General features: G+C 49.8%; 1 protein-coding gene across 1 annotated transcript in view; it reads left to right on the top strand.

Annotated features, from left to right (window-relative positions):
• Window positions 1–6862: 6862 nt before the first annotated feature.
• Window positions 6863–21452, top strand: part of ITGAE (integrin subunit alpha E) — a gene marked incomplete at its 5' end in the record, with an annotated part of 70630 nt that continues 56040 nt past the window's right edge. Inside the window, 5 exons of the mRNA XM_081173272.1 lie at window positions 6863–6993; window positions 16535–16626; window positions 16880–16947; window positions 18900–19017; window positions 19523–19642. Coding sequence (XP_081029398.1) covers window positions 6863–6993; window positions 16535–16626; window positions 16880–16947; window positions 18900–19017; window positions 19523–19642 — 529 coding nt within the window. The remainder of the gene's footprint in view (window positions 6994–16534; window positions 16627–16879; window positions 16948–18899; window positions 19018–19522; window positions 19643–21452) is intronic.

The following is a 21452-nucleotide window of genomic DNA, read 5'->3' as shown; positions in this document are numbered from 1 at the left end:
TGCTGCTGACTTTATTTGGCTAAAAAGCACACCTAGGTGAAGGGCTGCCCCCTCTCCCCTCCAACCAATTGTGAAGACTGAGTGCATAAAATAGTGGATGTGATGACCAGGGAAGGGGTTACTTGCATTTCCATCAGGGGCAGGGCTGGGTGGAATAAAGGATTAATTTTGTCCATCACCCCCTCTCTTTTGGCTGCTGCCAAAATTGGCAGGGTCTTGCAGGGCTTTGCCCCAAGGTGGTTTGTTGCCAGGGGAACCCACATAAGACCTGCTCACTTCATTAAGATGAACCAGGAGGCTTTCTTCAGCATCCTTCCAACCCTTCAGCCGAAATTCCTCAGGATGTGAATAAAGGCAGTCTCTGCAGAACTAACCTGCAGAACTCCCTACCTTTGGAAATTACACCTTGCCCATATGTCTACAGAGCATTAGAAGTTTGGAAGCCAAGCTGGTACTCCATTTGCAGCTTAAACCAACCAGCAGTGATGGGGTGAACCCTCTCCCATCCCCTCCAACAACTTTCTTGCTAAAGATATCCTGAAAGGGCAGCTTGGCTGAGTGCCTTAGTTTTTTCAGACAGAGAGCCACCTATAGTTGGAGCAGCAACACAACAGTTAAACTCTCTGGGCGGCTTCCAACATTTATAAAAAAAATAAAAGACATAATAAAACATTTAAAAAGAATGATCTGTTAATGAATTTGCATTTTCTGCTTGTTTGAACTAGAGGTAGGCTGTCTGAATTGTGCGTTGCTTTGTAACGATTTGTTGGGTCTCTGGACCGTAATAAAGATTTTTATTGTTGTTGTTGCATTTTCAGCATCAAGGTGAGCTTATTGGTCCCTACTGCAGAGAGAGAGAGGGCGGGAGGGAGAGAGAAACCCCTACTTGAGGGTGCTGTGGTACCCATGGGCCCCACACTGGAGACCCCAGGTCTAAGCTCCTTTTAAACCACCTGAGTTGGTGGCTGATGGTGTAAGACATTTGGGTGCCCTTGAGCCAGTTGCTACCTTCCCAGCCTAGCCTACCCCACAGGGTTGCTGTGAAGATGAAGCAGAGAGGGAGGGAGGATACATGTGTCTTCTACCGTGAGCTCTGTGGAGGATAAGTGTGATAGAAATGTAATAAATAAAAATAATGCTGTAGCAAATGCCATCGTTTAAGAATGTGCTACATTAAGAAATTCCTCCTTTGGTCTCTCCTGAATCTTTCAGCATTTGGCTTCATGAGATGTGACCCTGTTGTGGGTTCTCATATGCTGGCAGAGGGAAAGCAGCTTCTTATCTATTTAAAAAATGTGCCCAAATTAATATTGGTCTGCCTAGTAGCCCAGTGTTGCCCGCACTGACTGGCAGTGGCTTTCCAGGATCCTAGAAAGAGAAAGGTCATTCCCGGAACTCGCTCCTCAAGATCCTTGTAAGCAAAGATAACCGGGATTTGAACCTGGGACCGTCTGCATGCAAAGCTTCCATCAGCCAACTTGGTCTGTAGTCAGGGATGAGTTGTAGCCCAGCAACATCCGGTGAACCAAAGATGGGGGGGGGCTTGCTCTGGGTGGGGTGCGAGCAAGTGTGGCAGCCCCTAGATAAAATCTGTCCTTCGGGTGGTGCTGTTTTTGGCCTGGAAATTGTCAGAGCACCCAAAGAAAACTATGGCAGGTGAGCCAGAGTCTGGGGCCTGTTCTATCTACAACCACCTTTCCCCTCTCTGAATGAAGCAGCAAATGTAGCCCAGAAGATGTTGCTTGTCAAAATGCCGGAAGACAAAAGACGTGCGGCCCCCACACAGGTGCAAAACTGAAACCCCTTTGAGTGGGCTTGAAAGAGAGCAGGTGGAGGAAAGGTGGTCCCTGAAGATAGCCTATGATGCAAACGGCGCCTCGGCTTCGCCTGAAGCCTCAGAGGCTCAACCACATCTTGAAACTCATGTGAGGAAACCCACAACGGGCTTGTCTCGAGTTGTGTCTCATCAGTGACAGAGGCAGCAGTTCTGGAAAAGGCCTCCCCTCTTTCAGGCCACAAGCAGCTGCTACTCGTGAGTTTTATCTCAGAAGCTTTTGCACTGTCCACCCAGGAGCATCTCAGCCATGACCACTCTTCACTTCCTCCTCCTGCTTCTGGGTAAGTGAATCATCTCTTCTGCACAATTAACAGAAAGATCTTTTTTTTTAAAAAAAAAAATTGTTGCGCTGGTGGCAATATTTTTCTCTCCGCCTCGCCACATATTTTTTGCACGATATAGGAAGCTGCTGTGCATATACTGAAGTCCATCTTAGTTCAGTGATGTCTACGGTCCAGTTCAGTACTGAATGGCAGTGGCTCTTGGGGGTTTTAGACAAGTGGACTTTTCCAGCCCTACTTGGAGCTGCTGAAGATTCAACCTAGGACCTCCTGCATGAAAAGCAGCTACACTGAGATAAAGCAAGATTTCAGCCCTTACTGCTCTGAATTAAGGGCTGATTTAAATAGGAACATAGGAAGCTACCTTATGCCATTGTCAGAACTTCGGTCCATCAAGCCCAATATTGTTGATTGGGTTTCAGACGGGGGTCTCTCACAGCCCTACCTGTAGACGCTGGGCTTTGAACCCCGCTTGCAAAGAGAGCCGTGTCTCTTCCCCAGACTCTGGGATATGATTTTAGGTTATGTTCCCCCTCCCCCAATCCAAACTGCATCCTATCGTGCTTTCCAAACACAAGAGCTTCTTTCAAAGTGGTTTGCAATCATTTACGAACTTCAAAAGAATTCATTCAGTAATGAGACAAGTCACAGAGAAACCTAGTATAAAGCAGCTTTTGCAATACTGTATGTGCTAAAAGACTTAGGCCCCAAATATCGGCCCCTACAGACTTCCGCAGATATAAAAATCAGCAGAGGGATGGTGGCAGCCCTGGAGAGAAGCATTTTCTGTAGCAGCCCCTAAGCTGTGGGACTCCTCCCACAGAGCTGTGTTGTTAAGTTTTCATGGAATATGAATATACATCTCCTTACCCTGATCTTTGACAACTGAGATGTACATTCTTGGGACCAACTGTATTCCTGAGATAGCCATTTGTTTTAAACTGTTTTTAATGTCTCATTTTAAATTGTCGGGGTCTGCCTTGGGACCTTGGGGTGAAGAGCAGGTCAATAAATCAAATTATTAGCAGCAGCAAGAACAACAACAACTCGAATTCTCCAAGTTGCCGTGTTGATGAAATAGCTCAGGAAGCCTCAAGTTTCCCAAAAGTTGTTAATTAGTTAATACATGTTGCACTGAGCACCAAGATAGGCTTCTATTTCATAGGAGGAGACCTGTAGTTCAGTGGTTGAGCTTTGCATGGAGAAGGTTCAATCCTCGGTGTCTGCAGGTAGGGCTGGGAATTGTCCCCTGTGATTCAGTCACACACCCGCAAATTTGGGCTGCACCATCATCCTTTTCACATTCTTTTTGTGAAAAAGGGAAGTGGAGGGGAAATGCTCTGGAGAGCCTGGGCTGACGTAATGTCTCCTCTAGCCTCCCCACAAATAAGTCAGAATGAATACTCAATGAACAGGTCATTTGGAAGATCCATCAAACGCTGTGGGTGGCCCTGCCAGTCAGTGAGGCGGTGAGAGGGCATGTATATTCTGGACTCATGGGGGATCCACGCTTGTGTTTTACTGGAACACTCAGAACCACTTCTTCTTCTTTGGCGATCGCTCGTAGCTGAGTAAGATGGTCTGCCAAAGCAGGGTTTTAAAAGTGAGTCCGTAAGTGACTGCAGAGGCCAATTTTGTATCCACATGTCCTTCCACAGTGGGGACATTGGTTTCCAGGTGGGAGTTGATCACGGTGTGGATTTGCCAAGCGTGCCTTCCTCTTAGCACGTTTCTCCTTTTCATCCTTTGGTTTGAGCGTCTTCAAAACCCATTGCACCTTTGGCAAAGGCTGTTCTCCAACTGGAGCGCTCGCAGGCCAGTGTTTCCCAGCTGTCGGTGTTTATACTACATTTTAGATTTGCCTTGAGACAGTCTTTAAATCTCTTTTGTTGAGCACCAGCATTATGCTTCCCACTAGCCACTAACGCAAAAGATGCACACTTGGGAATTATAATGAGCCTTTGCAAATTTTCACCTAAGAAAACCCTAACTCCTTTTGGCACTTGAGATGTATATTTTAGGACCCACCTTATTTTTGTGATTGTAAGTTTTTAATAATAATTATTATTATTATTTTACATTACAAAACAGCACTACACCACCCTCCCACCCTTTCTGAAGATGTGAGGTCAGACTACGCCGAAGCTCGCATCTCTTAAATTGCCATAGTCCATTTGTGTGGCATACAGTCATAGCAACCAATATTTTATATATATATAATGTGGAGAAGGTCCCACATTCTCCTCTTTTGCACTGCGCACAATAAAAGGACACCAATCCACTGGAAATGGGTCTTTTTGTTTCATTTCCATTGCTATTTTTCATTTAATGGTTAATTTTTCCGTCAGCGCTAATGGCCAGACTATTTTTATGCTGAGTCGTCAATGTTGCACCATCTAAGAATTTCCAGTATTACCAGTCTGGCTCCTAATAAAGCCGGCCAAAAAGATGCTTAAGATGCAGGTTCAGATTGTCTTCCTAGAAAAGATTAAGTAAAGTCTGGGCCTCTGACTAGACTTTGTCCAGTTATCTCCAATTTCTTTGAACACATCCGCTCAGAATGCGGCCACCTTATCACAAGTCCACCACATTTACATTGCAAGTAGTTTTAAGTGGCTTTAACATTGTGTTTTAATTGTCACAAGCTGCCCTAGGACCTTGGAGTGAAGGGCAGATGATGGATCACAATAACAGTAATAATAATAATTTTAAATGCTGAGGCACATTTCATGTCATGTCTGGCTTGGATCTGAGCTAAGAAAAGTTCCTTTTCCACGGAAACTGCTCTGCTCTATACCTCTTATATGTCTTCTTCTTCTTTGGCGATCTCTCGTAGCTGAGTAAGATTGCTTTCCATAAACACGGTTTTAACAATGAGTCCATAAGTGACTGTGGAGGCCAATTCTGGATCCACACGTCCTTCCACAGTGGGAGCATGGGTTTCCAGGTGGGAGTTGATCACGGTGTGGATTTGCCAAGCGTGCCTTCCTCTTAACACATTTCTCCCTTGCGTCCTGAGTTTGAGCATCTTCAAAGCCCATGACACCTTTGGCAAAGGCTGTTCTCCAACTGGAGCACTCGCAGGCCAGCATTTCCCAATTGTCGGTGACTCTTCATGACCCCCTGAACCAGAGCATGCCAGGCCCTCCTGTCTTCCACTGCCTCCCGCAGTTTGGTCAAACTCATGCTTGTAGCTTTGAGAACACTGTCCCACCATCTTGTCCTCTGTCGTCCCCTTCTCCTTGTGCCCTGCATCTTTCCCAACATCAGGGTCTTTTCCAGGGAGTCTTGTCTTCTCCTGAGGTGGCCAAAGTCTTGGAGCCTCAGCTTCATGATCTGTCCTTCCAGTAAGCACTCAGGGCTGATTTCCTTAAGAATGGATAGGTTTGATCTTCTTGCAGTCCATGGGACTCTCAAGAGTCTCCTTCAGCACCATAATTCAAAAGCATCAATTCTTCGGCGATCAGCCTTCTTGATGGTCCAGCTCTCACTTCCATACATCACTACAGGGAAAACCATAGCTTTAACTATATGGACCTTTGTCGGCAAGGTGATGTCTCTGCTTTTTAAGATGCTGTCTAGGTTTGTCATTGCTTTTCTCCCAAGAAGCAGGCGTCACTCTTTCCATTTTTAAGTTTGGAATAGAGTAGTTGCTTTGGCAGATGCTCATCAGGCATCCGCACAACATGACCAGTCCAACGAAGTTGATGTTGTTTATGCACGATGCCTATGTACCAATCTGATCCATGCATTAAAGGTTTTGGGCAAATTGGATTCAGCTGTAAAAGATTCACCCTCAGGAATTATAATGAGCATTTGCAAATTTCCAGCTAAGAAAAGGCAAAGAAAATACCTCCCCCCCCCCCCCGCTGCATGTTAAATGCTGAGAGACATTTAGCGTCATGTCTAGTTTGGATCTGAGCTGCTATGCCACAAAAACCACGGTGCTCTGCAAGACTTCTTCAAGATGAGACTTCCCCATCTAGAAAAATGAGTTCTCAGGGGGTGGGGAGCTTAGTCATATCAATAAAAATAGCAATTCCATCCCACACTTGCAGTGAACCTGTTGTTTAAAGTAGCAGCACTTACTTTTGGAACTCCCAGCCCATTGATGTTAGAAAGATGCCCTTACTGCATTTCTTTTGGCACCTGCAAAAAAAATGTTTGTTTCGGCAACCTTACCAGGGCATATAATTTTAGCCTGAGAGCGGGCGCTGTGTAACACTAAACCAAGGTTTGGAGTTACATCTGAACCACTGCTGTATCAGAACCATAGCTTTCCTACTGAAATATACTCGGAGTCCTGTAGTGATTTCATGCTCTTTATTGCAGCTTGTAAAACAGTGATTGAATTGCCCCCCAAACCTCAAGCTTTTTATATACATTATTTGCACAATGAGTCCCATCTGATTGGCTGATTCTGCTTCCCTCCTGAAACCTGATTGGTCTTTTCCTGCCGGCCAATCACTTGTTGCTTTCTAGGATCCTACTTACCTATTGTTCTAGGATCCAAGCTTAGTACATAACACCTAGCCAACTTGCAGCTTCTTTCTCCTTCCTAGAATAAGGTGGAAGGGATCTCCAAAGGCCATTTAGTTCAACCCCTGCTGCCAGGCTAGGTGGCCACCTATCACCCTCTGTTAAAAACCCACTGACTTCTGAGGCAGCCCATTCCTCATCAGAATGTACTTCCTAATGTTTAAACAAATTCCCACCTGCTGTCATTCCAAGCCGCCATTCACTCATGGTCTTTCTCTCAGCTCTAGATCCTCTGAAGAGCTTTAACATTGATACCAGCTGGAGGTGGGTCTCACCACAAGTCTCCCCTTCCTTTGGACATCAGGTTTTCCAACACACAGATGGGCGACGGAACTGGTAAGGGGAAACGTCTTGAGGCTGGTTGAGGGGGAAAGGAAACTTCCCCACTTCCTGCAACTGGAAGAATTTTCCAGAGAAAGGTGCAAAATTGCATCCATGTGTGTGCCAAATCACCACATAAATCACTGCACAGCCCTGACTCAGTGGCTTGGACTGAGACAAAGGATTGTTTTCGCACATTAAACACGTAAATTGGGTAACCAACGACAGAAGGTCAGTCTCATTTGAAAACCGCTGTGTGATTGGCCACTGTGAAGGACAGATGGGGAGAAATGTGATTTTGTTTGCATTTGAATAAGAAATTATCGAATTCCCATTGCTCGGACCAATCTACAAGAATGGAAGCCTTCCAAATTCACGCTTCTCCAAATTTTACGATGTAGTTCTCCAACAAACACTGTGCACAAAAATGCATATATATGGGGAAAGAGTACCTAAAAATGGATATATTAGCAAAAATAAAGATGCAGTTACCCTGTGGGGATATTGGTTGCAAAAATGTACATACTGTATGGCATATAAAAATATGGAAATTAGGAAATATGTGCACTAGAGTATTGATGAATTGTCATGAGGACTTCTTGTACAAAAATAACTTGCAGACTGGTGCAGAAATGTGGGGAACGGAATTTAAAGTGGGGTTATTATTATTATTATTTAAGTGAGGCACTGAAATCAACAAATGTGTCCATTCTTAGAGGTAGGTTTGGCTGAGAGACAGTGGCTGATCCAAGGTCAGCACTTCAAAGAGCTTCATGGCAGAGTGGAGATTCGAACCCTGGACTCTCAGGCCCTAATCCTGTGCTCTAACCATTACTCTCTGCTTTCTCTCCCTGACTTCGCTGAGCTGGGCCTGATGGGCTCGGAGTCTGGCAACATCTGGCCATTTCTGCCCAAGAGCATCTCTGCACTACATACTCAAAGGAGCCCCCCCCCCCAAATCCCAGCTTTGATTTGAACGTACGCTGAGCCAGCTCTTCGGTCCCTCTACCCTAGTGCTGTCTGCTCTGACCAGCAACAACTTTCCAAGGTCCCGAGCAGACAAGGCTCTTTTCTCATCACCCGCTCCCTGATCCATTTTTAACTGGCGATTCCGGGGATCAAATCTGGGTCCTTCTTGTTTGCAAGAAAAAGTGTGTTTGCTCTTCTGTTCCATTGTAGCTCCTTGTTGAGTTAACATAATTATGAAGGAATGGGGGTGTTTCTCAGATGCATGAACAAAATCTTAAAAGCTGCACAGAGGCTTGCTCTGGCCCACAGTAGACTGCTGGTGCTGCTGCTTGCGTGAGTGTTGGGAGGACCGCTCCCTTTCTGCCAACTCCATCTGGCCTAAGGGGCGGGGCCTGCACTCATCGCCACAGCATAAGAGGTCTGGGAGAGGCCTCCGGGACAAGACTGCTGGTGCTGCTGCTTGCGTGAGTGTTGGGAGGACCGCTCCCTTTCTGCCAACTCCATCTGGCCTAGGGGGCGGGGCCTGCACTCATCGCCACAGCATAAGAGGCCTGGGAGAGGCCTCCGGGACAAGACTGCTGGTGCTGCTGCTTGCGTGAGTGTTGGGAGGACCGCTCCCTTTCTGCCAACTCCATCTGGCCTAAGGGGCGGGGCCTGCACTCATCGCCACAGCATAAGAGGTCTGGGAGAGGCCTCCGGGACAAGACTGCTGGTGCTGCTGCTTGCGTGAGTGTTGGGAGGACCGCTCCCTTTCTGCCAACTCCATCTGGCCTAGGGGGCGGGGCCTGCACTCATCGCCACAGCATAAGAGGCCTGGGAGAGGCCTCCGGGACAAGACTGCTGGTGCTGCTGCTTGCGTGAGTGTTGGGAGGACCGCTCCCTTTCTGCCAACTCCATCTGGCCTAGGGGGCGGGGCCTGCACTCATCGCCACAGCATAAGAGGTCTGGGAGAGGCCTCCGGGACAAGACTGCTGGTGCTGCTGCTTGCGTGAGTGTTGGGAGGACCGCTCCCTTTCTGCCAACTCCATCTGGCCTAGGGGGCGGGGCCTGCACTCATCGCCACAGCATAAGAGGCCTGGGAGAGGCCTCCGGGACACGACTGCTGTTGCTGCTTTGTGAGTGCCGGGAAGACCGCTCCCTCTCCTGCCAACTCCATCCGGCCTAGGGGGCGAGGCCTGCACTACCATCACGGTTTAGAGGACAGAGCAGCTACCGGCAGCAATGGACAAAATAGTTTTAAATGTTTTAATTGCTTTAATTTGCAGCACCTTAAATGGGGGTTGTTGTTTTTTATAATATTATATTATTTCATTATCTGCTGCAAATGTTAAAGATGTTTTTATATATTTTAAGGTGTTTTAAAGGTGCTTTTATTGTTTACTTTGTTGTACCACCGTGAATGGTGGTTTTTATTTATGTATTTTTGTTTGTTCCATTTTGTTTTTTTTGTTTTTTGGGGGGGTTGGACACTGAGTGGGGCGGGGATTGGTTTTGTTTGGGTATAATTGTTTTGGTTGTTTTGTTTTCTATTTGTAAATGGAGGTTAGTATGAGGCTTGGGATTGCGACCGTGGAGGGGCGAGGGAGGTATGGCGGTGGGGGCAGATGTTATAGGCGAAGGGGATCGAGATATGGATATGCTCGTACCCCTTCCAATCTGCGCCCCATCCCGAGAGACGAGGGTAGGGTGAGCAAGGATTACTCACCTCCTTCACTGGTGTTGTGCAATGCCAGGTCTATAGGCAACAAAACTGCTACCCTGCGAGATTTCTTTATCTCGCAGGGAGTTGACCTGGCTTGTGTGACGGAGACCTGGGTGCGCGAAGGGGTAACTGTTACCTTACGAGAGATGGCGCCCCCGGGTTTCTCCGTCCTCCACCAGTCACGGACTGTGGGCCGGGGGGGAGGGGTGGCAGTATTAATCCGGGAAGATTGTTCTTTCAGGGCTCTACCATCGCCATCGATCCCCGGCATTGAATGTGTTGGCCTAGTGTGGGGCTCCGAGGAGAGCTTGGCTGTCTGGCTGGTGTACCGGCCACCTAGCGCACCAGCAGCCACCCTGTCAGGCCTGCTGGAGGCGGTGGCCGGCTGGGCCTTGGAGTTCCCTAACCTACTGGTATTGGGAGACTTCAACTTCCACGCTGATGCCACTCCCTCCTCACAGGCTCTGGACCTGGTGTCTTCCATGGCGACACTAGGGCTCTCCCAGTTTGTATCGGGCCCCACACATCAAGCAGGCCACACGCTGGATTTGATCTTTGGCGCCGGTATAGATGTGATCATGTCTCCTTCGATGAAGGTGCCATGGTCTGATCACTACGCTCTGAAAGCCAGGATTGACTTTCCACCCCCACCCTGCTTAGGTGGCGAGCCGATTTGGGCTCGCCCGCGGAGGCTGATGGACCCGGATAGATTCCGTCAAGCCTTGCGGGACCATGCTCCCCCTGGCGACTCATTGACTGAGCTTGTTGAGGGCTGGAATACCCAGCTCCTGGCAGCCATCGATGAGATCGCACCTAAGCGCCCTCTGCGACCCCGCAGAAACCGGGCTCCCTGGTTTACCGAGGAGCTTCGGAAAATGAAGCGGGACCTCAGACGGCTAGAGCGAGTATGGCGGGGTGCCCGTGACGGAGCCTCAAGAACATCTTATAGGGTTTTTATGAAAACCTATGAGATGGCAGTGAAGGCTGCTAAGAAGTCTTACTTCTCGGCCTCCATTGCATCCGCTAGCTCTCGCCCGGCGCAATTATTTAGTATAATTCGGTCTTTAACGTCCCTTGAAGGACAGCCAAATTTAAATAACAATCTGACACACAGCTGTGAGGCATTTGCGAGCTTTTTTGCGGAGAAGGTCCTGTTGCTCCGCCATGACCTCCCTGCCAATTTGGATACAATAAAGGAACTGGAGGCCCCTCGACTGTCCTCGGGTCCAGTATTGGACCACTTTGACCGGATATCTCCAGCCGATGTGGACAGATTCCTCCAAGCTGGAAAGCCCACCACCTGTCCTCTGGACCCGTGCCCGTCATGGCTGATTAGAGCGTGTCCAGACGAGGTGCGGGGCCCCCTGGGGGATATCATCAATTTGTCCCTTGGCACCGGGATATTCCCAGGGGAACTGAAGGAGGCGGTGGTGCGTCCGCTCTTAAAGAAAACATCACTAGATCCCTCAGATCTATCCAATTACCGCCCGGTCTCGAATCTTCCATTCCTGGGTAAGGTGATTGAGAGAGCGGTTGCTGAACAGCTTGGTAGGTTTCTGGATGAAACATCTGCTCTGGACCCATTCCAGTCCGGCTTCCGCGCTGGTCATGGGACCGAGACGGCTCTGGTCGCCCTAACAGATGATCTCCGCAGACAGCTGGATCGAGGCGGGTCGGGGCTGCTGATTCTTTTAGATCTGTCAGCAGCCTTTGACATGGTCGATCACGAACTCCTGGACCACCGCCTTGCCGACGTGGGGATCCAGGGCACAGTCCTTCAATGGCTGCGCTCGTTTCTCTCTGGTCGGGGACAGAGGGTGGCGCTTGGGGGGGAATTGTCATCACGCCACTCCTTGGTGTGTGGAGTGCCTCAGGGTGCAATTCTCTCCCCGATGCTTTTTAACATCTTTATGCGCCCCCTCGCCCAGCTTGTCCGGAGTTTTGGGCTGGGTTGCCATCAGTATGCTGATGACACCCAACTCTATCTGTTGATGGATGGCCATCCTGACTCGGCCCCAGACACACTGACCAGATGTCTGGAAGCTGTGGCTGGATGGTTACGTGGGAGCCGGTTGAAGTTAAATCCTTCGAAGACAGAGGTCCTCTGGCTGGGGCGGGACGATATGGGATCGAGGGGGCAACTCCCATCTCTTGCGGGGGTGCAATTAGTGCCAGCACCGTCCGTTAAGAGTTTGGGTGTAATCTTCGATACCTCCCTCTCTATGGAGTCGCAGATTACAGCTATAACAAAGGCGGCATTTTTTCATCTCCGCCAAGCTAAGCAGTTAGCCCCTTATCTCTCTCGTCCTGACCTAGCCACTGTGATCCATGCGACGGTCACCTCCAGACTGGATTATTGTAACTCGCTCTACGTGGGGCTGCCCTTGAGACTGACCCAGAAACTCCAGCGGGTGCAGAATGCCGCGGCGAGACTCCTTATGGGGTCTTCGCTGCGAGAGCACATTCATCCGGTATTATACCAGCTGCACTGGCTCCCGGTGGAGTACAGGATCAGGTTTAAGGTGCTGGTTTTAACCTTTAAAGCCCTATACGGCCTAGGACCCTCGTACCTACGGGACCGCCTCTCCTGGTATGCCCCACAGAGAAACCTACGGTCTGCAAATAATAACATCCTCAAGGTCCCAGGCCTCAGAGAGGTTAGGCTGGCCTCAACTAGAGCCAGGGCCTTCTCGGCTGCAGCTCCAAACTGGTGGAATGCTCTGTCAAAAGAGACTAGGGCCCTGCGGGACCTGACATCTTTCCGCAGGGCCTGCAAGACAGAGTTGTTCCGCCAGGCCTTTGGTCAGGGCGCAGCCTGACTCCCTCCTCTGGCAACCTGCACATAATTCTACTTAATTGGTTGCCATCAATTTGATTTAATTAATTTTTATAATGAAATATTTTTAGATTGTGTGATTATTTGATTGATTATTTTATTGTTGTTAGCCGCCCTGAGCCCGGCTTTGGCTGGGGAGGGCGGGATATAAATAAAATTTATTATTATTATTATTATAGATTAGTGGTTTCCTCTAGCACAGTGTTTCCCAACCGGTGTTCCGCGGCACACTAGTGTGCCGCGGCTCGTTGCCTGGTGTGCCGTGGGAGGGAGGCGGGCGAGGCGGGCGGCGAGAGGCGGGGCGGCGGCGGCGAGGATCCGCGTCGAGCCGGGGGCGGCTCCGCGGTGGTGGTGCCGAGGTTTCTCTCTCCATTCTCCCCTCACACACACACACACACACACACACAGGAAATAACACAGGATCAGCTGACAGGACCCGGCCAATGGGGTGGCGGCGGGGCAGCGCGCGCAAAAGGGAGGAGCGCGAGACGGCGGCGGCGCAGGGCGGGAGGGCGGCGCATTGCGCGTGCTCAAACCCGCCCTCCGAGGCGCAGAGGGGAGCTGGGCAAGCGCCTTCTTCAACCACGCGCTCGTTTAAAAGTTTCTCTTTCAAAAAGGAAACGTGGGTTTCTTCCACCCCATTGGCTGCGACTCCGCCCACTCCGTCCTCCTCCCCCTCGCCCGCCCGCGGCGCCTCGCTCCTCAGCCTCCGCCATGTACCGCTCGCTCCGCTCCCTCCAGCGCCTGAGTTGCGCCAGGGGCGCCGCCGTCCATGCGCGCCAGAGGGGCCCGCCGACCTGCAGCCGCCACGCGCAGCCACGGAGGATGGTGAGCGGCGCCCCCCCGCTGCGCGCGCAATGGAGGGAGGGAGGGAGGCGCAAGGGCGTCAGAGGTGACCTTTGCCGGCCTCTTGCGGGACAGGCGCCTCCTGCGCGGCTGAGGGGCCCCTTCCCGCCTTTGTGGGCCTGACGCGGCCTCAGGGTTCCCTCCCTCTCTCCACATATATAAATTGGCTTTTATTATTAGCGCTTTCGCATTCCTTTTTCTCCCTCCCAGGAGCTCCGGTGGGGGGGGGGCGGGCGGGGCTCCCCGCCATTTACCCCCCACAACAACCCTGTGAGGGAGGCCGGGTTGAGAGGATTCCAACCCGCGTCCGCCCCCGCTGCTTCCTTCAAGTGGCGTCCTGGGCGAGGACAACATTTGACGGCCCCTCCCTCAAATATCCCTCATTTTCGCAATAATTCATTTTGGTACAGCTGCTTTTTCCAACGGATCTGTTCAGTGTTGTTATTTGCGCCCCTCTGCCGCCAGCAGCGTCCCAAATCCAGCGCTGCTCCCCTCCTTAGGATGCCAAGCACTCTGAATTGGGAAGTGGCCCCCTTGGGAAGAGGGAGGCTTGCCTCCAAGTAAAGATGAATATGAAAGTACCTTGTTTTTAAGGGCCTGCGGTGGTGGTGGCTGTTTAACATCCACGGCTCACAACACAAAAACACAAAACTACATTACATGGGACAGTGGTACCTCGGGTAACTGAGGCTTCAGGTTACAGACTCCACTAACCCAGAAATATTACCTTGGGTTAAGAACTTTGCTTCAGGATGAGAACAGAAATCGTGCTCCAGCATTCAATTTTTTTTATAATAATCTAAAAAAGTTAACTACAGCTTTGAAACTTCCCAGGAGAGGCCGCCCAGCGTGGGGCTCTCGCCGTCTGCCTGCCTGGCTGCCTGCGAGCTCGGCGGGCAGCGCCTCCGTCCGCAGCGCCCGCCTCGCGGCTCTCATTCCCTGCCCCTGCCAAAGCTCACCCAGCCAAGCCGCGCTCTCCTTCCTGCCTCGCTTTGCTGCCTCCTCCCCCCCCACCCCCAAAGCTTGGAGGTTCCCCGGCGCCGACCCGCAGGTTTGACCCCCTTCTCACACCTGTTCACGCTCCTTGCACGGAATGGGGCGGATGGGGAGGAACGGGGCTCGCCGCTGCCTCCGCTCCCCCTCCCCCCCTCCGCCGGCGGTCCCACGATTCTTGGCTTTTTGGCGGTTGGCACAGAAGGAAGGCAAGGGGGGGGGAATTGAAACTTACACTTTCGTGCGTCCCTCCCGGCATGACGCTGCGCGCTGACGTCACGGGGCTGTGGTGTGCCTCGAGATTTTTTTCATGAAACAAGTGTGCCTTTGCCCAAAAAAGGTTGGGAAACACTGCTCTAGCATATCCTGCCAGAGGGCTGCGCTGAGAAATAGATTTTGGTTTGTATTATAAAATATGCTTTTTCATACTAGGCAGACAAGGGGAAGAATGCTGACCATCACTCACTGGAGCTTCTGCATTCAGGAGTACTCTACCCCCTGAGTAACCAAAAGCTCCAGACCTGGCTGTAGGGCGGTTGCATGTCCAACTTTGCAGGGGGACATCTTAGGTCTGCTCCAGGGCTGGAGAGCCTTTGGCCCTCCAGATGTTGTTGGATGCCCAGCTTTCAGCAGCCAGCATGGCCAATGGTCAGGGGTGCCAGTTCCTGGGGCCCGAGCCCTTTGGGGGGCCATAAGGTAAAGGTACTCCTGCCCCTACCGGCCAGTCGTGTCCAACTCTGGGGTTGCATGCTCATCTCGCTCTATAGGCCGTGAGCCGGTGCCGTCCGAAGACACTTCCGGGTCACGTGGCCAGCGTGACGAAGCTGCTCTGGCGAGCCAGCACCAGCGCAGCACACGGAAACGCCGTTTACCTTCCCGCTAGAAAGCAGTCCCTATTTATCTACTTGCACTTAAGGGTGCTTTCAAACTGCTAGGTGGGCAGGAGCTGGGACCGAACGACGGGAGCTCACCCCGCCGCAGGGATTCGAACCGCCGACCATACGATCAGCAAGTCCTAGGCACTGAGGTTTTACCCACAGCACCACCCGCGTTGGGGGACCATATATATATAAGGGATGCGGGTGGCACTGTGGGTTAAACCACAGAGCCTAGGACTTGCCGATCAGAAGGTCGGCTGTTCGAATCCCCGCGACGGGGTGAGCTCCCGTTGCTCGGTCCCTGCTCCTGCCAACCTAGCAGTTCGAAAGCACGTCAAAGTGCAAGTAGATCAATAGGTACCACTCCGGCAGGAAGGTCAACGGCGTTTCCATGTGCTGCTCTGGTTCGCCAGAAGCGGCTTAGTCATGCTGGCCACATGACCCGGAAGCTGTACGCCGGCTCCCTCGGCCAATAAAGCGAGATGAGCGCCGCAACCCGAGTCAGCCACGACTGGACCTAATGGTCAGGGGTCCCTTTACCTTTACCCATCCATATATGAACTAGCATGTGTACTCTTTAAAACTAAATGTCCTGAGCATTTCATGCAAATTTTCTTTCTGTTGGGGTCCGCTAATCAGGCCCAAGCTGCCTTGGTCACCCAAAAGCCAATAAATGTCATATAGACAGAGGAGATTCCCATAATCACTCGTTTATTCAGCTGAGTAAAACAGAGCGGGCAAGCCACACTCACCAGTGCGATGGTGAAGCCACGCCAAAAAGCCTTTGTTCATACTTTTTATAGGAATTTCCCCCTTTTGAGGTTCCTTGCGCTGATAGAAACAGGACACTCTGCCTGGAGACCTTGAAATGGACAGCTGCTTGGCAGAGGGAGGTTTTCCCAAAAATCGCCTAGCAACGTTATCTGGTCTTCACATATTTGTGGCTCACCCTCCTAAATTCTAAAGCAGGCGGTTTTTTACAGAAGCAAAATGGCATCAGTTGGGCTAACCCAAAAAACACAACAAGAGCAGGCCTCTGTGGCTTTTCCTGAGACCCCAAACTTTCGTTTATTTTGGAGATTTTGAAAAATGAAAAAAGCTCAGCAAATTTGGCCACCTCCCTGCCAAAAAAAAAAGCTCAAAAACTTTTGTGTCTGGATCGTCACTCTCCAGATCTCTGCTTTCACAGAATTTCACACTAAATGGCAGGCTAGGTATATTCTCCATGTGTTTGGATCTGATCATTCTTATCCCCACTGTTCTTCTTCTGTTCTCTGTTTGCAAAGAGACTGGATTTTCTCTCTCTCTCTTTTTCTCTCTCCCTCAAAAAAGGATTGTAGCTGCTTCCTTGGGGCCAGGCGACTTGGGCCAGCTGTATAAATGCAACCCGCAGGATAACCATTGCGAAGCAGTAAGCTTAGGCGGTACGTACACTTCTTAATTTTTCATATTTGTGAATCCATACCTGGTCTTCCTTCAAAAGTATGCAAGGCGAGGCAGCTCGTGCAAAACGAAGCCACCCAATTTGTTGGGTGGCTTCCAACAAATTAAAACACAATACGACATCAGACGTTAAAAACTTTCCCAAACAGTGGGGAGGTGAAAATAAAGTTGTGTGTGTGTGTATGTGTGTGTTCTCATATCTATAACCCCAATTTCGTTCTTCTCCCTCTCAAGAAAACATTCGGAAACTGAAAAAGCTCCGGTCTGGTATTGCTGTAGCCCAAAGCCCAGAACATATCCTGGTAAGTCGCAGAGAGATTTTGCAGAGTTGAGTGTGTTTTGCATTTGTAAAGAAAGTTGCCTCAAGCCAGGGATACAATTAAGATTGTGGCAACAAAGTCTAGTCATGTAACTGGCCGTCAAGGGTTAGGTGGGCCAAGAAGGCGCCCCCAGTGTTATCTCACCCCACCAGCTGCCCCCATGCCATGCCATGTATAAATCTTAAATTCAACATACCCACTTAATTCATCCTTTTTTTTTTAGTTCCAAGGTCACCATTTATTTCCATGCATTTATTCACCTTTGAACATTTTACACATATGGTACATGACAGAGTTGGGGAACCTGTGGTCTGGCAAAGGTCAGGAAACAGAGAGTTCCAGACCAGAGAAGCCTTCTGGTAAAGACCTCAGAAAATATGAAAAGTATCTGAAACTGGGAAGTGAACCCTGACCAGAGGGAAGACCTCATGTAAATCCCTGGGAACAAGCCTGGGAGTTAACTGGGGCAGAGTTAGGAAGGGTAATTGGCTAATATTATTGTAACCTTACACTTCAGGAAGAACTTTATGACAATAATAATAATAATAATAATAATAATAATAATAATAATAATAATTCTACCCTGCCCATCTAGCTGGGTTTCCCCAGCCACTCTGGTCAACTTCCAACAAAATATTAAAAATACATTAAGACATCAGTCATTGAAAACTTCCCTAAACAGGGCTGCCTTCAGATGTCTTTTAAATGTCAGATAGTTGTTTATTTCCTTGACATCTGCTGGGAGGGCGTTCCACAGGGCAGGCACCACTACCGAGAAGGCCCTCTGCCTGGTTCCCTGTAACCTCACTTCTCGCAGGGAGGGAACCGCCAGAAGGCCCTCGGTGCTGGACCTCAGTGTCCGGGCAGAACGATTTGGGTGGAGATGCTCCTTCAGATATACTGGACCGAGGCCATTTAGGGCTTTAAAGGTCAGCACCAACACTTTGAATTGTGCTCGGAAACATACTGGGAGCCAATGCAGGTCTTTCAAGACCGTTGTTATATGGTCTCAGTGGCCGCTCCCAGTCACCAGTCTACCTGCCGCATTCTGGATTAGTTGTAGTTTCCGGGTCACCTTCAAAGGTAGCCCCATGTAGAGTGCATCGCGGTAGTCCAAGCGGGAGATAACTGGAGCATGCACCACTCTGGTGAGACAATCCGCAGGCAGGTAGGGTCTCAGCCTGTGTACCAGATGGAGCTGGCAGACAGCCGCCCTGGACACAGAATTGACCTGCGCTTCTACGGACAGCTGTGAGTCCAAAATGACTCCCAGGCTGCACACCTGGTCCTTCAAGGGCACAGTTTCCCCATTCAGGACCAGGGAGTCCTCCACACCTGCCCGCCTCCTGTCCCCCCAAAACAGTACTTCTGTCTTGTCAGGATTCAACCTCAATCTGTTAGCCGCCATCCATCCTCGAACAGGAAGAGCTGCTGGACAGTGGTCTCCCTCTGGAGGTTGTAGACTCTCCATCCTTGGAGGTTTTAAAGCAGAGGTCATGAATGCTTTTAGTTGAGATTCCTGCATCGCAGGGGGTTGGACTAGATGACCCTTGGGTCCCTTCCAACTCTGCAATTCCATGATTCTCTCTGTGAAGTGAAAGGGGCTCCACCCCTCTGCCATCTCACACAGTTATCTTTGATGCTTTGCGTTCTTCTTAATGGCCCATTCCCAAGCTAGCACCTCACCACCCTGGCTTACTTAGCCCTTAACACATGCTGATTCCAGAGGATTAGCACTGTCTAGCACACAGCCCAATGCAAACAGGTCTGGCCAAATGTCTGTCTGATACAATATTTCCCAGTTTTAACACTGCCAAATATTTATTAAATTCTGACACTTGCTCATTCTGGAGATCACAGTGGTATTGCGCCCGCAAACTCATAACAATATAAAGTCTCTGCTTCTCGGTTTCTTTGTCTCTCTCCCTTGACAGGCTTGTCTCCAGCACAGACGGCGTCAGCGGCGTCGAGTCACAGAGGAGCTGAACGGGCTTTGTGTGCTGCTTTCAGCTGACTTCCAGGAGAAGGCTTTTATCAACCTCACAGACATCAGTACGAGATGTCGATGTGTATTTAGATATTATTGGCCACAGCCGTGTTTGGTTCATCGGGTGCAGGAGGAAACTGGCCCCGTGTCCTGAGCCGCCATTTGTGTCTGACATTTCCTCTAGCATATTCCCCCCTGAGCTGTGGTTTTGTGTCTGATTCTAACCCCAAAGCCACCATCTCCCCCGACGCGGCCAAGTTGCACCAAGCCCTTGAGCCGCCATTTTGCATCTGATTCTGCCCCTGGTGGTTTCCCAGTTTGCATATGGTTTCCAGAAGCCCAAATGAAATGCAAACTGGCCTGAATTTCTCCCCTCATCCCTGCTCTACGCAGGTACAATGGGAATAATGTCTGCTTGCTGATTTGCTTTGACTGTCAGATGGGAGCATCGCTTTGACTTTGTCCAGCCTTTCTCCTGCTGCCTTTGACTGGTTCTTATCTGGTGGTCCTCCTGTTCCTTCAGATGCCTTACTGTCCCTCTTGTTTTTATTGTTTCTGCACTTCCTGTAGTCGAAACCAAGTTATTAAGCCAGAGGAGCGAAGAGCGGGGGAAAAGGGACACCCACAGTCACAAAATCGGCGGCGTTGACACCAACAAGTTTGGTTTGGCTGCTAGTAGTGCATGCAAAGGTGAGATTGAAAGATGGAACGTTTGTTTTGTTTAATTGATTACATTATTATTATTATTATTATTATTATTATTATTATTATTATTACTACTACTACTACTACTGTATAACATTTACATTTGATTTGGGGTTTATTGGAGGCATGCGGCTGGGTGCTGTGAGATTCCAACCGCATTTGGATCACACAATTAACACACTATGATACCACTTTAAACATTCATAAAAAGGTAAAGGTAAAGGGACCCCTGACCATTAGGTCCCGTTGCGGACGACTCTGGGGTTGTGGCGCTCATCTCGCTTTATTGGCCAAGGGAGCCGGCGTACAGCTTCCGGGTCATGTGGCCAGCATGACTAAGCCACTTCTGGCGAACCAGAGCAGCGCACGGAAACACCATTTACCTTCCCGCCAGAGTAGTACCTATTTATCTACTTGCACTTTGACGTGCTTTCGAACTGCTAGGTTGGCAGGAGCAGGGACTGAGCAACGGGAGTTCACCCCGTCACGGGGATTCGAACCGCCGACCTTCTGATCTGCAAGTCCTAGGCTCTGTGGTTTAACCCACAGCGCCACCCACGTCCTTTTAAACATTCATAAAAGGTAAAGGTAAAGGTACCCCTGGCCGTACGGCTCAGTTGTGACCGACTCTGGGGTTGCGTGCTCATCTCGCTTAAGAGGCCGGGAGCCAGCGCTGTCCGAAGACACTTCCGGGTCACGTGGCCAGCGAGACGAAGCTGCTCTGGCAAGCCAGCACCAGCGCAGAGCGCGGAAACGCCGTTTACCTTCCCGTTATAAAGCGGTACCTATTTATCTACTTGCACTTAGGGGTGCTTCCAAACTGCTAGGTGGGCAGGAGCTGGGACCGAACGACGGGAGCTCACTCCGCCGCGGGGATTCGAACTGCCAACCATACGATCAGCAAGCCCTAGGCACTGAGGTTTTACCCACAGCGCCACCCGCGTCCCAATTTTAAACATTCATAGCTCCCCACAAATAATTCTGGGGGCTGTATTTTGTGAAGGGAACTCTGTTGCAGCAGAAAAATGAAGATCTGCCTTGCTTTCACTGCATCCTGCCTTCATCCATTCATCTCTGACCGATCATGGACTTAGGGGGCTCAGTTCCTTGGGGAGTTGGGCAGCAAAAGCCAACCGCCCTTATTTTTCCATATCGTGAAGGGTGCTTGGAGTTGGTAGGAGAAGACTTCCTTTCCATTCCCCTCCCAGAGCTACAGTTCCCAGAGTGTTTTAACACACAATCCCTCTTCAGAACTGAAGCTCTGGAAAGAGAATGGAGGGTCCCCTAGCAAATCTCAGCTCCCAGAATTCTTTGGGAGGAAGCCATGACTGTTTAAAGTGGTATTATACTAATTTAAATACGTCGTGTGAATGCGGCCTCTGGGTTTGGTTCTTTTGTTTGTGTGTCTCTTTCTTCATAAAACCACTACCTCAGTGTCTGGCGCTTTCAAAGAGGGCAGGTCCCTGCCCCGAGGCAATTGCCATTTGATGCAGGAAGGCAATTTCCCAAACTTATGGGCTGAACTCCAGATTGCCAGCATTTTCCAGGAGAAACTATTAATATTATTATTATTAGTAGTAGACAGTGCTTTTTTTCTTAAAAAAAATTGTTTAGGGGGTACTCTCATTTTGACTCAAGAAAATCACCATTTTATAGTTCAAATCGGGGAAAATAAATACAGCAAATGGACAAAAGTACAATGATTCACAAAATTGTTTAGGGGTATGTGTACCCTTGCTTATCCCCAGAAAAAAAGCACTGGTGGTAGAGATATAGTCCTCCTTTTCTCCAAGGA

The sequence above is a fragment of the Podarcis bocagei genome, assembly GCF_964188305.1.
Source record: "Podarcis bocagei genome assembly, chromosome: 15".
Taxonomy (NCBI): Eukaryota; Metazoa; Chordata; class Lepidosauria; order Squamata; family Lacertidae; genus Podarcis; species Podarcis bocagei.
The sequence above is the reverse complement of the archived record's forward strand: the minus strand, read 5'-3'. Positions and strand labels throughout refer to the sequence as shown.